The 13,873-nt window shown below is 45.0% G+C and overlaps 1 protein-coding gene across 1 annotated transcript in view; it reads right to left on the reverse strand.

Moving 5' to 3' along the window:
- Positions 1-3,370: 3,370 nt before the first annotated feature.
- Positions 3,371-13,873, reverse strand: part of GPBP1L1 (GC-rich promoter binding protein 1 like 1) — a 31,805-nt gene continuing 21,302 nt past the window's right edge. The window contains exons 6-12 of the mRNA XM_069863003.1: positions 13,120-13,192; positions 11,793-11,986; positions 8,110-8,250; positions 6,383-6,541; positions 5,532-5,656; positions 4,545-4,647; positions 3,371-4,299 (exon numbers count right to left, since the gene is read on the reverse strand). Of these exons, the coding sequence (XP_069719104.1) occupies positions 4,153-4,299; positions 4,545-4,647; positions 5,532-5,656; positions 6,383-6,541; positions 8,110-8,250; positions 11,793-11,986; positions 13,120-13,192 (942 nt within the window). The 3' untranslated portion in view covers positions 3,371-4,152. The remainder of the gene's footprint in view (positions 4,300-4,544; positions 4,648-5,531; positions 5,657-6,382; positions 6,542-8,109; positions 8,251-11,792; positions 11,987-13,119; positions 13,193-13,873) is intronic.

Genomic DNA, 13,873 nt, shown 5'->3' on the forward strand with positions numbered 1-13,873 from the left:
CAGTGCCAGGAGCTCGTCTTCCAGCTGCCGGTTCCCCAGCTCCAGGGCCAGCAGCGCCGCGTCCAGGTCCCCCGTCCCAGCACCAGCAGGTTCTGCTGGCACAGCCAGGGCTGCCTCAGCCACTGGCAGTGGGGACGGGGGTCGGGGATGGAGCTGGCCCTTACCTGGCCTCCTGCCCTTCCGTGGCCTCGTAGCTCCCGTCTCCAGCGCCGTGGCCTCCGCCTGGAGCTGGAGGAGCCGCGCCAGGATTGGGGGGTGATGCCCTCCGGCGCGCAGGTAGGACAGTCGCAGGGCCCTGTCGCAGCCTGGAGTCAGGGGCTGGCTGGGAGGCCGGGCTGGGATCCCCCGGCGCCCACAGCCCCTCACCTGGCCTCGGCGGCGAGCGGCCCCGCGGGCGGCAGGAGGGCGTCGAGGCAGAGAGCCGCCCTGGGGAGGCACATGGCGGGGCTGAGGCTCCCCGAGGATCATAGAATCATAAGGTTGGAAAGGACCCACCGGATCATCGAGTCCAACCATTCCCATCAATCACTAACCCATGTCCCTCAGCACCTCATCCACTCGTCCCTTAAACCCCTCCAGGGAAGGTGACCCAACCCCCTCCCTGGGCAGCCTGTTCCAGTGCCCAGTGGCCCTTTCTGTGAAGTATTTTTTCCTGACGTAGCCGGGACTCACCCTCCGTGCGACAGCCATCCTGTGGGCTCCAGTCCCTCTGGCACACGGCTCGGCTCCAGTTCCTCTCGCTCAGGCCGGGGCTTTGCCAGGCGCAGGCTCAGCCCTGTGGTTCGGCGAGGGGTGAGGGGGCTTGGTCCCCCAGCCCTGCTCCGGGTGGCTGCTCCCCAGCTCCCCACCTTCTCTTTGCTGCTCCAGCTGCCTCGTCCTCTCCCGGATCGCGGCCACATGGCGCTCGTGGGCCTCCAGCAGCTCCGGCCGCCGTCCCCGCGGTGGGGTCGCTCGCCGCTCGGGGGGCTGCGAAGGGCAGGAGGGGCTGAGCCCCCCTGGCCGTGGGGCCGATGCCCACCCCGGGGCCCAGGGCTCGCTATACCGCGGCCGGCGGCCTCGTGGCGGCGGGATTGGCCGCGCGGAGCAGGAGCCTCTCGCGGGGGGTCAGCACGTCCCCCAGGGGAGCCCCTCGCGTTCGGTGTCCCCGCAGGAGCCCCGGGAGCTGGGGGCGCTCAGCGCGGTCCCTACGCTGGGATGCTCCAACCTCGCAGAAGCACACGGGAAGGAAAAGGGGGGAAAAAGAAAAAAGTGGTTAATACAAAAACCTTTTGTGGCATTGAGGCTGCCTGCGTGGCGCGGGGACAGGCACCCCCAGCCCAGCAGCCGTCCCCTCCGCAGACCCCGCTTGGCCCTACCGAGGCGTCCTGCGCCGGGGTCCCCTCAGGGACGCGGGAGCCAGCGGGGAACGGCGTCCCCAGGCAGAGCTTCTCCTCGTGCGCCCGCAGCAGCCGGCGGGAGCCGCAGGCCATGCGGCAGCGGGGGCAGCTGAAGCCACCCATGCCCAGAGAGCAGAGCGGGGGCGCTCGGAGGGGCCGCTTCGCCAGGGCAGAGGGTTCTCCCGGCTCAGGTTGGCCCTGGCGCGGCCGAGGAAGGGCTCACAGACCCGCGTGGCGGTGCCCGCCGTGTTTGGAGTCACCGTTGCTAAGCTGGGACGGGTGAGGGAGGGCGGCCGCACCCCTGGCGATCACCAGTGTCTAACACGGGCGCTGGAAAAGGGACAAAAATGGTACTCGGGCAGCTGCGCGACCCACAGCGAACCAGAGGGAGGTTCCCCGTCCCCTGCAGCGCTTCCCCTTTACAAAGTCTTTGCTGCGGGCTTGCCTGGCCCTGGGGGTGCCCCAGAAATGCCCCTTGTCCTTTGCAGCAGCTTAAAACTACACAAGGCACGATTTAAGTTAATGACAACCTCTCCCCTTCTCTCCTGTCCCCTTCCCAGCGCCTGCTCAGGGTTCTATCCCCTTGTCCCCGAACTGATTCCCCTCCCTCCATCCCTGCTCTCCTCGGGGTGCTACGGGGCCTCCTCTCCCTTCACCACCACTCCAGACACCCCAGACTGTGCTCAGGACAAAGTTGGTGCGTGACTTACAGGGATTTGCCCTCTCCTGAGGCCTCGAAAGGTTCCAATGGGGGTTAAACCATGCACATCGCCCTCAAGAAGGTTGGGGCACAGACGCTGAAGGAAGATGTAAGATGAGGTGCTCTCGGGTCACACAAGTCCTGCTCCTGCTTTGCTGTCCCCCCTCCCCATCCAGGAATTGCTCAGCAACCCAGTTTGCCCAGCACAAGAGGCCATCGACCTAGAGTTCATGCGAAGGACTTGTTAAACTTACCCCGTTTCTTGACAACGACACATCATTTGTCGCTTCAACGCAGACAGGAAGTTAAAGTTTTAAAAGAAAGAATAAACCCTCCCAAAGAGAAGCTGCATTTGATAGGACCAGAGTAGCAGGACCTTCCAAAGGAACAAGATGATCCATGAGACGTCTTAGAGAGACTAAGTGCTTCCCAGAGAGACCCAGCAACCGGAGCCCGGCTTCCAGCGACGAAGAACCTCCCAGCTCCCTCAGGCAGGGGTCCAAGCACCAGTGTGAACCCAGACCCCAGGCAGCAGCAGAAGCCCCGGTGTCGCAAAGCGCTCGCCCTGGAGCTCACGTGCAAAGCCCGATGGCTAAACACTAACTTCATTGCACATCTGTCCTCTCCACACGTGGTCAGGAGTGCAGTAAAGATCCCAAGCAAAACCGCTCTGGGTCAGCGAGACCACGATTTCATACTCAGTGCGCAGCTCCATCCAACCCACTTGCACTCCGTGCACAACCACACCAAGCTTTCCACTCCAAAACGTTTGCGTACGAGCTGAACTTTCAACAGACACCGAAATAGCTTAGGCCACAACCGAGTTGTTTGTAAAATCCTCTTTAATCTAATAGAAATGTTTTCATGAATTTTTAAAAAAGATTTCAATGAAAACAGCTTTGGATCCAGACATTCCCTTGCCACGGTGTGAACATGAACAGCAGCATTGCACTAGGAACAAGTGACACCGACCGGTCGAGCTTCACCGTTTTGTATGAAGCGAGAGAAAAAAAAAAAAAAAAAAAGCCAACTGCTTGAGCAGAAGAGAACTTGAATTATTTTCTTTCATTTCTAGTTTTTAAAACACCAAACCCGTGCTGTCATCTCCCCATTGTTTTGCCTCTCCCTTCTTAAAGGAAGAGTTTAGCTCCTGCAGCCTCAGCGCTACAGCAATGTTTGCCAAGTGGAAAAATACAGCAGGAGAAGAAAGGATTTATCCCCAGTGCTATTAAACCCCCAAGGTTGCAGGTCCCTTTAGAGGAAAGCTTCTCTCACATAAGAAAGACAATTAGAATTGGCAAACTGATGCAAAATATTTATTCCAAGTTAGTTATTTTGATGCAGTAGTTTTTCCCCCTCATACAGACTCAATGTGATAGTCACTTTTTTAAATCTGTAAATAATGTTATCAAAATAATCTTAATCTTTGAAATCTCACAAAAAATTTATATTTTACAATCCACCCTGAATATCAAGGCTGCAAGAAGAAGAACACAAACAATTCCTATATCCAAATATTTTACAGCTGTACCCAAAAAAAAAAGAAAACCACAAACGCCTGGTTAAGTGATGAAGCTCCCCGAGCCGCCAAAAAAAAATAAAATAAAATAAAAAATCCATGTTATTAGCATTAATTTAACATAATTAGAACTTCAATAGCCATTTTGTCATTGACAATGATTGTTTTAGCACACTGTTACCGCACGCCATCGTGTAATGCGGGCGGCACTGTTAGAAGCTTGTTGTTGCAAAGATCAGTCAGCCACTTGGATCCCACTCACAAGACTGAACTTGTGCACTGCCCCACAAGGGATTTCTGTCAAAACTTGCTAGCTGCACAAACTTCTATTAAGCATTAGGGCAAAACCAAAAGAAAAAGCTAAAGAAGCCAATTTCTCTCTTCTTTGGGATACAATTATTTCCCTTGTGCATGAAGTATCAACAACAGAAGAAAAAACTGAACAGACTGGAGACAGAATAAACTCTGTTTAGTTTATACAACCCCAAACACGTGTTGAACTATGAACTGAGTTTATTGGGTTGGTTTTATTTATTTTAATTTTCTTGTGCCCACTTTCAGGCATCGTCATCTGACGTTTCGCTGCTACTAGTTTCTGTGTCTGAGTCCTCAATCTTTGTCTTAAAAGTGCTTCTCCAGTGGAACAACAGGCTGGAGCCGCGGCCCTGAAGAAATCCGTTCTTCCCAAATCCGTTTCTTCTTCGCTGTAGGAATGAAAGCAAGTTTTAAAACAAGCAAAAGCGCAGAGAGTAACTGTCACTAACCATCTGCAGACACAAACTGTAGATTTAACTGTATGCATATGCTCTGCACAGATAACGCAGTCATCGGTGGCACTACAGTCTCACTTCAATTCCCCGTGTTCCTTAAGAATTACACCACAGAAGACTTTTGCATGAGAAGGGAGAGGAAGAAGAGTGGTCACAAGCAGAAAGAGCTGGGAACGTACCTGCTCTGATTTAATTTGGAACTCTTTAAGCTCATCCTCCGTGAGGGGAAGGTAGTTCTCATCATTTTCAGGATATTCCTGCCATCCCATTTCTTTTAATAACCTGATTTGTGGAGAAAAATAGAAGGGGCACAGGAATTAAAACAAGGGAACAACAGCAAAGGAGAGAACATTTTGTCCACAAAGCACAAGGTTTTGTATTAAATCACTCCCAGTCCACCAGGGAACCTTCTATAGGAGAGATCACTTCAACGGTGCTTTGTGTTTACCCGACGTTTTTCATACTCGATGTCTTTTACAAATATTTAATCATCAGCAGTCCTGCTCAATGGGTAAACAACCAGTCTGGCAGAAGGAAAGCAAATTTGAAGTTCTACCCAAGGACACCGAAGGAGGACAGGAGGTAATCAAACCAGTACTGCAGCCTGGGATTCTCCTAAAACTTACTATCTATTTATACCAGATGCTCACACACTGCTTACTCAATGAAGAGAGATACAAGCTGAGATAGCAGGTAAATGTTTTCTTAGCTCTCTTTAACTTTTACAGCATTTAAAGCAGCACAGGAGTCTTAAGTGCAGACAAAGTGGTGTGTGCCTGCACGGGTGTACCTTCAGTCTGCAGACTAGGCCACCTGATTGTAAATTAACCAGAATCACACTAGCTTTGTGCTCACCCCTAGTGTGGGCAGGTAAGTATCTAGGCAGCATTAACACACACGGACGTGGTACTAAAGAAGCACAGGAATTTAATTATACACCTTGGTAAAGTCTTGGCTCAGCTGTCATCAGCACCTGGTTTTATTTTCTACAGGACTCCACCCAGTCCGGCACCAGTCATGAAGCCCACATACTTCTAGCTCAGTACGCACAAAGCTGCTGCTGCTTCCCAGAGAGTCCCCTTTTTTCCTTCTCTTCACACAGTCCAAGGACTTGCCCACCTTTACTCCATACACCTTTTTTTCCCCCCCCAGCCCCGTTTACTCACCTGTGTTCTGCTTCCAATGAATGAGAGAGGTTTTCTCCCTCCTCCGGCAAAGGAAGAGAAAGGCCATTCTGATGGCAGTTCTCTTCCCAGTTTTCCTTTGGTTCTGGTGTGCTGTTGCTCTCCATCTAAAGGAAAATAAAAGCATCAAGGCGTACTTGCACAGACTGTGCCAACAGCACACTTCCAAGTTCAAGCTTTTGCTTTTGGAAGTAAAGGCTTTCACCTTTAGTCCAGTTTTTTTTACAGAGCCTGGACTGATAACGGTTGAAAGCAACTTCTACCTGGCTGTGGCAACACAGCACAATATGAATGATACTTTGTGGACGGCACTTCTGAGTCAAGGGACTAAGTGCTGGCATTACAAAGGCATCATCAGTGGCTTCAGAGTGAGAATAAGAACTATGAGAATGAAATACTCCCAGGTATGGCCTTTACATACACATAAAGCCACAGATTTATGTATTTAGAGGCCCAAGCCACTCTCTCCATTCGCAAGCACCAAATTCAGCTTCCCTGTGGATGTGGTTTGAAAGGAAGGTTTGAAAGCAATTCAAGATCTTAAAGCACGGTATTGTTCCACCCCTTAGAGAATCCTTGCAAAAACCTAGATTACCTTCATCAGTGATGTTCCCTTCCACCTCATTTATTACTTATTAGTTTGCATTTCATCATGTTACGCATTTCCTTTTCTCACAGTGCTGCGTTACCTCTGTCAGCATGTGTGCCAGACAAACAGAAGTCATTCCTTACCTCCTCCAGAGCCTGAGCGACATACACTGCTCTGTTTTTTTGCAGTACCCAACTCCTTAAACAGAAAGTGATCATATATACAGCAAGGACAGTGATCTTACATCATCCAGCTTGTCACATTCTCTGTTCTCTGTTATCTCCCCATTCCTATCATCTTTCAGTGCCTTCAGGAATTCGCTCTTTTTATCAGTGGTACGGCGCATCAGCTTCGTCAAGCGTGAAGAGCAGATCTCAATGGGAGGGGTGGTGCTGGAAGGACTCTAGGCCAGGAAAGTAGAATATTAGAGACTTAAGTCCTGTTCAGGGTGATTAGACCTTTCAAACACCCACTAGTTCTTGGGAGGGCCCTTAACCCCTCAAAAAACCTGTACTGTCAAATTCCCATCAAAACATTGACCGGTCTTGCACATTCACCGCTTCTCCTACCAGCACACTGTTCTTCCACCTAGCATTATTGACTCCTAATTTTTTCTTTCCCTAGAAGCCAATCTGCACGGCCGCGAATACACTTATTTTGTTCCTTGGCAATGTAAATCTCTCAATCGATGCTGGAGTCTACCACAAAATATTACAGCAGAGAACTTCACACAAGACATACCCTACAAAAATTAATAAAAAAAATTCAGTCTCAGATACTGCCTAATTCAACGTAGTAAGGAACAAGCCAGCAATGGCAACAGACATACAACTGAATATGAGAATAAAAAGCTAGCATAGTAATGAAATTAAAGCTCTCGACATGGTAATTAGTTTGACTGCAGTGCCAGAAGGTAATAATGGACAAAGGACATTAAAAATTACATGTCTTCTGGTAATTTGGAATACTCCACTAATGCACCAGAGCTCTTTGCTAGATGGCACTGTACAGAAATGCTGAGGTACCAATACCTAATTTCTACATTTAGGTGAAGGCAGTTACAGCTAAGGTTTAGAAACAGCCCTGAAAGGAAATTCAATTTTACCTCCATTCTGACTTTATAAATAACTTTCTCTAGAAGAAAATAATGTTATGTAATTCACAAATTATCTGAATAGGCCAGTTATCAGTGCTTTGTTCTTTTTACAAACCTGTTGAATTTTGACTCCCAGAAGCAGAGGAGAAAAAGTTATTCAGTGTCACTTTTCTATAAAGTTTTGTGGAATTTCAAGTTCCAAACCAGCATTTTGTATATAAGCTATAAAGTGATGTACAGAAATACTAGTCAAAATGTGTTTTGTTGCAGTTACTGCTCAAATATTAACAGATTTATATGCAGGGTGTTCTGTCCTTATTCAGATAAAAAACAAAGGCAAGTTAGTTTTCACCTCAACTCCCAACACCATCACAATTAAAATCAGACTCTGCAGCTAAAGACAGATGCACACACATTAAACCCAGTCAGCCTTTTCAGAGCTCACTGCTTGTGCCGTTGCTCTCCTAGAGAAACGAAACGAGGTAGATAATTTTCCCCCTTCTTTTCCCATATTAAAGAACAGCACAGGAATGAGTTTATCTCTGTTTGCACCAGTTCTTGGTATCTGCACCCTGATAACACCAAGTCTACATATGTCTAGTTACGCAACACCATTTAGAGCATTGTTACTTTTTATATTGGAGGGAAATTCCAATACATTTGAGCAACCACCAATGGCTTTATATCCAAGGTAAACCCCATCTTTATTTCTTATCATATATCAGATGTAGCAGAACGTGCTAAGAATGTGCAAGTGAGTCACTCTTCAAGGATGCAAAGGCAGGTGTACCATGTACAGAGAGGACCTTATGTTTAATATATAGTAAGCCACATGGATGGAAGTTACCACCCTGTCCCCAAACCGAAACCCTTACCTCTTTGGGAGAGGTGAGGACTGAGCTACTCGCCAGTACCGCTGGTTTGGTTACAGACACTGGACTGGTAAAGGCAGAGTCACGGCTGGAAGAAAGCGAGCCTGCTTTATGTTCACTTCTGTTGGCTTTCCATGGACTTGGCTATATTGGAGAGATCACAGAATACTGGACAGTAAATGGTAAGGCACAAGAAGGGGTTGCTTGCAAGTAGTAAAACATATAAATACTACGTTGGTTGTTGTGTGGATTTTTTTTCTTCCCTCCTCAAGAACAATTTCAATAAGTTTACCTTGACACCCATTATTTTCCCTCATCATCTTCTGTTTCCCCCAAACTGCACACAATTCTGCTTTACGGGCACCACACTCCAGTGAAATACTGCTAGAGCTCAAAGAGAAAACCCAGCATTCTTCTTCATTAATTGGAATCACCACTGAGTAATGCAATGCACCTTACAGCTGGCCACAGAGGGGAAGTTAAAAATCCCAATTAAATTCACATTTCATACGGGAACTCTACGCCACAAAGAACGGGTCTATATCGCCTGACAGGAACCTCCCCTGTGCAAGGAAGAAGCACATTGAGTAAGAATTCTGTCCAGACTGATAATGCAAATTACTTATTTCCTAGGGCTTGAAAGTGTCCATCATTGCACTGATCAAGCACCAACAACAGAAACGAAAAAAATAAAAGAAAGAAGAAAAACCAGCCAGATCACTAAAGTGCAGGAGCACTCGCTGTTTTGTTCTGAATACTCTCTACAGGATCCCTTCAAATACACTGGCAATTTGGCTGAAAAGAAAGACTTCAAGATAAGTTTTTGTTACTTGGAATATTATTCTTGAGCCTCTCTTATCAACCAAGGCCAAACACTGTCAAGTGACAGTATTTAAAAAAATGATCCAAACAAGAAACTTGTATCAAGTAGCGTGAGAAATACTGGTGTCAGAGCATTAAAATACACTGGTTCTTTTGACCCCTTAGGCTCCTGAAGCCAGCTTCAAGTCACTAGCAAAACAACTTGCACACAAGTGGGATTCAGTTAAGTGAGGCAACAGATCTTGCACGCTGCAAGCAACGAGAGCAGAAGCCATTATTTTGGCATGTTCTCACTCTCCACTGGGTTATTTTATTAATTTTTAAGATAAATAAATCAGCAGGTGAGGCTGTCAGCATTACTCTTCATTCCAACTTAAAAAAAAAAGCAGTCCACATTATTGAATGGACTATTCAACATTCACAGCACACATTCCAAACATTCCTTTCAAACCCAGAAAGTATCCTGATCTGCGCAATATTATCTGGTACTAAAATCAGGGCATAGAATTACTACAACAAAAACTTTCTTTCTGCAGACTCAGTGCTTGCGCTGGTCAGACACTCAGCTCCTGGCTGCTGATTGTTGTTCTCCCAGCTTCCATGAAGGGGCAGCAGCTCAGACAAATCCTTAAGACAGACCCCTACATGCACACAACAACTGGAAATAAATACCAATAGGAATAGTTTGCAGATTTCCAGACTTTCGATGATTGCATTATGTGCTGAGGATGCACAGACCTCCCACTTTTTAGCTTTGCTAATGGTCACCATTCATTAACCAAAGCTTGTTGACACCAGCAGACAACTCTCCCCTACTGCACTGCCCACCACTGAGGAGACTCTGCTCCCCGAACAGTCCCAGCACCCCACACCAATGTGTATGTATGTTACATTTAATATCTCAATCACTAAGTACATATTTAAATCCTGCTTAATGTGACTGATCTCTTGGGCTACACATCAAAAACCCCCATCTTCTCCACTAGCCAAATAGCATTTTATATGTCATCAATGCTGCAATACCTGAGGTATGAATGCAGCTGTAATTCAGGCCTACCAAGTACTTAATTATAAGGAACATGGGCAGCTACCACTACGTAGTGCCATAATCTCCAATTCAGATCTAGATACACAATCTGGAATGCAAATGAGAGCTACGTAACATGCAAAACAAGCTAATAAGGAAACCCTACCATTATTTTTCATGTAAGCTGAACTGCAGTCACAAGGCAGTCTTAGAAAAAGAGATACAATTTTTCAAATTATCTATAAAACTATTTTTCCAAGTTTGTTTCATTCAAAGAATCAAAACTTAAAGGGTCTACTTTCAGAACAGAGCGAGGAAAAGCTTTGAGAGCGGCTTTTCTAGACACAGTGAATGAAAAACCCATGACTATGGGCTTTAGAAGCCAAACAAACCACAACAAACGCAATGGCAAATGCCCAGCAAGGAATAATAGCTAAGAAGATTTTTACGTCAAAATTCTACAATTTCAAGTAACAGGTCTATCAAGACCAGCAGTAACAACAGACATGTAACTGCTTTCAGAAGTGCACTTCAATCTCTCAACTTCTGTGGTTGGTACAGCAAAAACTTTCAGACCTCACAAGTTATCGCTGTACACCACAGCAGCTAAGACAAAAGAACTGTATGCATTCCTGTTCACTAAAGTCTGTTTACTTTGAAGCATCAAAGAGACAATCAAATAGTCTGGACAGAAACTGTGCCTTTGGCTTTTTGTTTCAAAGACCATTCAAAACATCCAGACTAAACCCAGGTGAGACTATACATATATATGCATCAATCAAGCTGTACAACCAAAAATAAAAGCCACGGAAGGCCCCTGATCCATCTGAGACTGCATTGTGTTTAACTACCCTAAACAAATATGCATATGGACTGAGAACTGTATATTAGGTTTATATTAGGATCATTTGATAATAAATGGAACCATTCAAATTTTTCCTGTCATTGGCAGAATCTGAATTAAGATTAATTTAGGAAAGGGAAAGAATCTCCAATTTTGCTTTCTTCCACAAAAAGTTATTAATCCTTCCTATTTCACTTTTATCTTTGAAGTGCGTAATACTAATCTACTCTAATTACAGAGAAGATCTTGTTGGAATGTCACAGCTGGCATTAGTAATTAATAAGCTTTAAGACTCAAAGTATTTGGACACCTTTTTAAAGAACAACCTAGCTAATAATTTTCTTCAGCTTCTTGAATACTTTCACTATTACTCCTACAAAGTTTCTAGGGTCTCTATACATGTAGATCCTCTGCAATAATGGACAAGATAAAGCCTAGAACTCAAACAAAAAAGCTACTACACTCCTCCTTTATTTCTTTCACTAAAAGACTTAGAGCACAAACCCCATTCCTTTCTCCAGGTTGTCTTTAAGGCTCAACTAAATTAGAGCTAAATTGCAGGATGTTACAATCTAATCTGATCTTAGCCTCAATTGTGTTTTAAACACATCAAAGTATTGTAACCCAATAAAGATTTTTCAAGGCAGTCACATGAACCATTTGAGCACATGGTGGCACACATTCCACCTCTCCAGCACTGCTTGTTTTGTCTAATTAAGATAAAGATTTGTCTAACGCAGAAGAGCACACCCCATTCAAACAGACATTAGTGCAGTCAGAAAAGAGGTTATTTCTCTGCATGGAGAAGACCAAATGGCCTTTTAACAGGGAACAACAACATTTTTATCAGTCCAGACTTCTACTGTGAAAGGCTACTGCCCCAGCAACTACTGGATTCCAACTCCTGCTGTCTGCTAGGGGTTGATTCCCTTGACAAGGGAGAGAGCTCTCCCTTGATCCGTGGTTCACTAACTTGTTTGGAAACCCCTGTACCTTGGAAGGAGGAGCTGCGGGTTTAGGAACCAGATTTTTGTAGACACTTGGGACAATGGTGGTGGCTTTGTTGCCATTTGCCAGGTGAGAAACAGGTGATGTAAATGCAGCTGAGAAGGCAGCAGCAGGATCCTCTTTTGAAACCTTTTTGATGACCAGCATCTTGGTAGGTTGCTTGGCACTAGGGGGATTTTCTGTAAAAATAAAACAAAATTTGGAAATACAAATGTTCAGTTTCATAACAGCTTCAATATATCACTCCAGTTTCTCCTCTTTCAATCTTAAATGCTACATATCTGATTCTGAAACTGCTATCAGCTGTCCTGTCATTTCAGCTTTGAGCAAAGATACTGCATGAGGATGTCAAAGTTCAATGTTTTTTCATTTAACCACAACTGCTCCCTTGATGTCAAAAGGAAAAACCTACAGTGACATCGGCTAACAGTCTTCTACAATACCTCAGGAAACGGAACCGATTGCACTTTTTTGAGCAGCCATGAATCAGCTTTGCTAATTCCCTAAGACAGCATAAACATTTGGCAAAACATATACCTCACAAGACAGAGTGCTTTGACAAACAAGCACAATTAAAATTTCTTAGGCCAAATCAACAGATTCGCAGGAGCAGAACAATTCAGCAATAGCTGTGGTACGAACAGCTACAAGCACTATAAACACTAATTGTCATTATTTTTGGAGCAGATTAGCTGACAAACATACAAAAAGAATACAATCTGGTACCACAGCAGGATGTGGTTTTGAATTTTGTTTCTACTTGTAGTGTTTACAGTACCTAACCCAACTAACCTAGCTACATCTTAACTAGCAATTAACAGACCTGTATTTAGTAGCTGGAACTGAAACCTTGTTTCACTCATTTCTATTTTTTCCACATATCAAATCAAAATCAAAAGCAAAGCCACTCCGAGTTTGCTTTTTTTTTTAAAAAAAAATCAACTAAATCCAAACCATAATTATAACAGTTTTGCTGTATTTATAACATGAAAATCACAAGTCAGGACCTAATGTCAAATTCACTCTCCCTTCAGGAGATGTCTGTGTAAAACTAACTGCAGTAATGCAGGAAACAAACACAGAACAGTGACATGACTGCCACCAGCAGCTTTTTTATGACAAACACAGTTTCAAGTTGACAAAAAGGCCAAGACATTAGTGATGACTGGGGAAGGAAAACAACAAAGGAGATGAAGCTGCAAACTGTCTGCTTCACTTAAATCTATAAAATCCTTCTGGGTGGAAAAACTATCATTTAAACATTGGTTACAGCATCAGCATTCTGCACAGCTATGTAAATACCTTTACCTACCCCATACTCCAGAAGGTGTTCCTAAAGGTTTGTTCTGGTTGCTGTGTCTTCCAGCTTCTGGATTCAAAGATGGCTGTAGAAAGACAATGCAAATGAGTGTATCATTATAATGCATAAATCAAAAAACCGCCAGTATTAACAAAACATTGTGCTTCTAGGAACCCAGAGTCCAGGTAGATTTCTCTGAAGAGCACCTGAATTAGAAAAGAGTACTTTGTCACAAGGGAGCTAAAACCTAAGTTTGTATTCTCCTTGACTTCTGCTGTATGTCCAACAGAACAATCAGAGGATTCAAGGATAGGGCCTTTAGTCTTCTACCACACAATTTACAAATTCCACCAACCAATACACACATAGAAGACTTAGGTATTTAATCAGCAGCTCAAAGCACAAACTAGAATCCAAATCAGGTACACAATTGATCCTGTCTCACTTCCCAAGTATTTTTATACAATAATTATGCATTAACCAATAAACACTCCACCCCCAAGCACCACTAGGCTCCTTATGTAAAGGCATGGATATATTTACATTTACTGACAGAAAAGCTACATGTAAATAGGTGTTAAGCTTCAGAGTCCACTTCTCGGGACAAAAGTGCATGCAGACTCAGTGCTCTCTGCATACCCACCTTTGATTCTCTATCAGAATTCACCTTAGTGAAACAACTACAAATGCATCCAAGCTCCAAGCAGAGTACAAAAAATTTAAACATTCAATGACAACTGCTCCTGATCAGCTATTCCTCTTCCCC

This window comes from Phaenicophaeus curvirostris, chromosome 8, assembly GCF_032191515.1.
Source record: "Phaenicophaeus curvirostris isolate KB17595 chromosome 8, BPBGC_Pcur_1.0, whole genome shotgun sequence".
Lineage (NCBI taxonomy): Eukaryota > Metazoa > Chordata > Aves > Cuculiformes > Cuculidae > Phaenicophaeus > Phaenicophaeus curvirostris.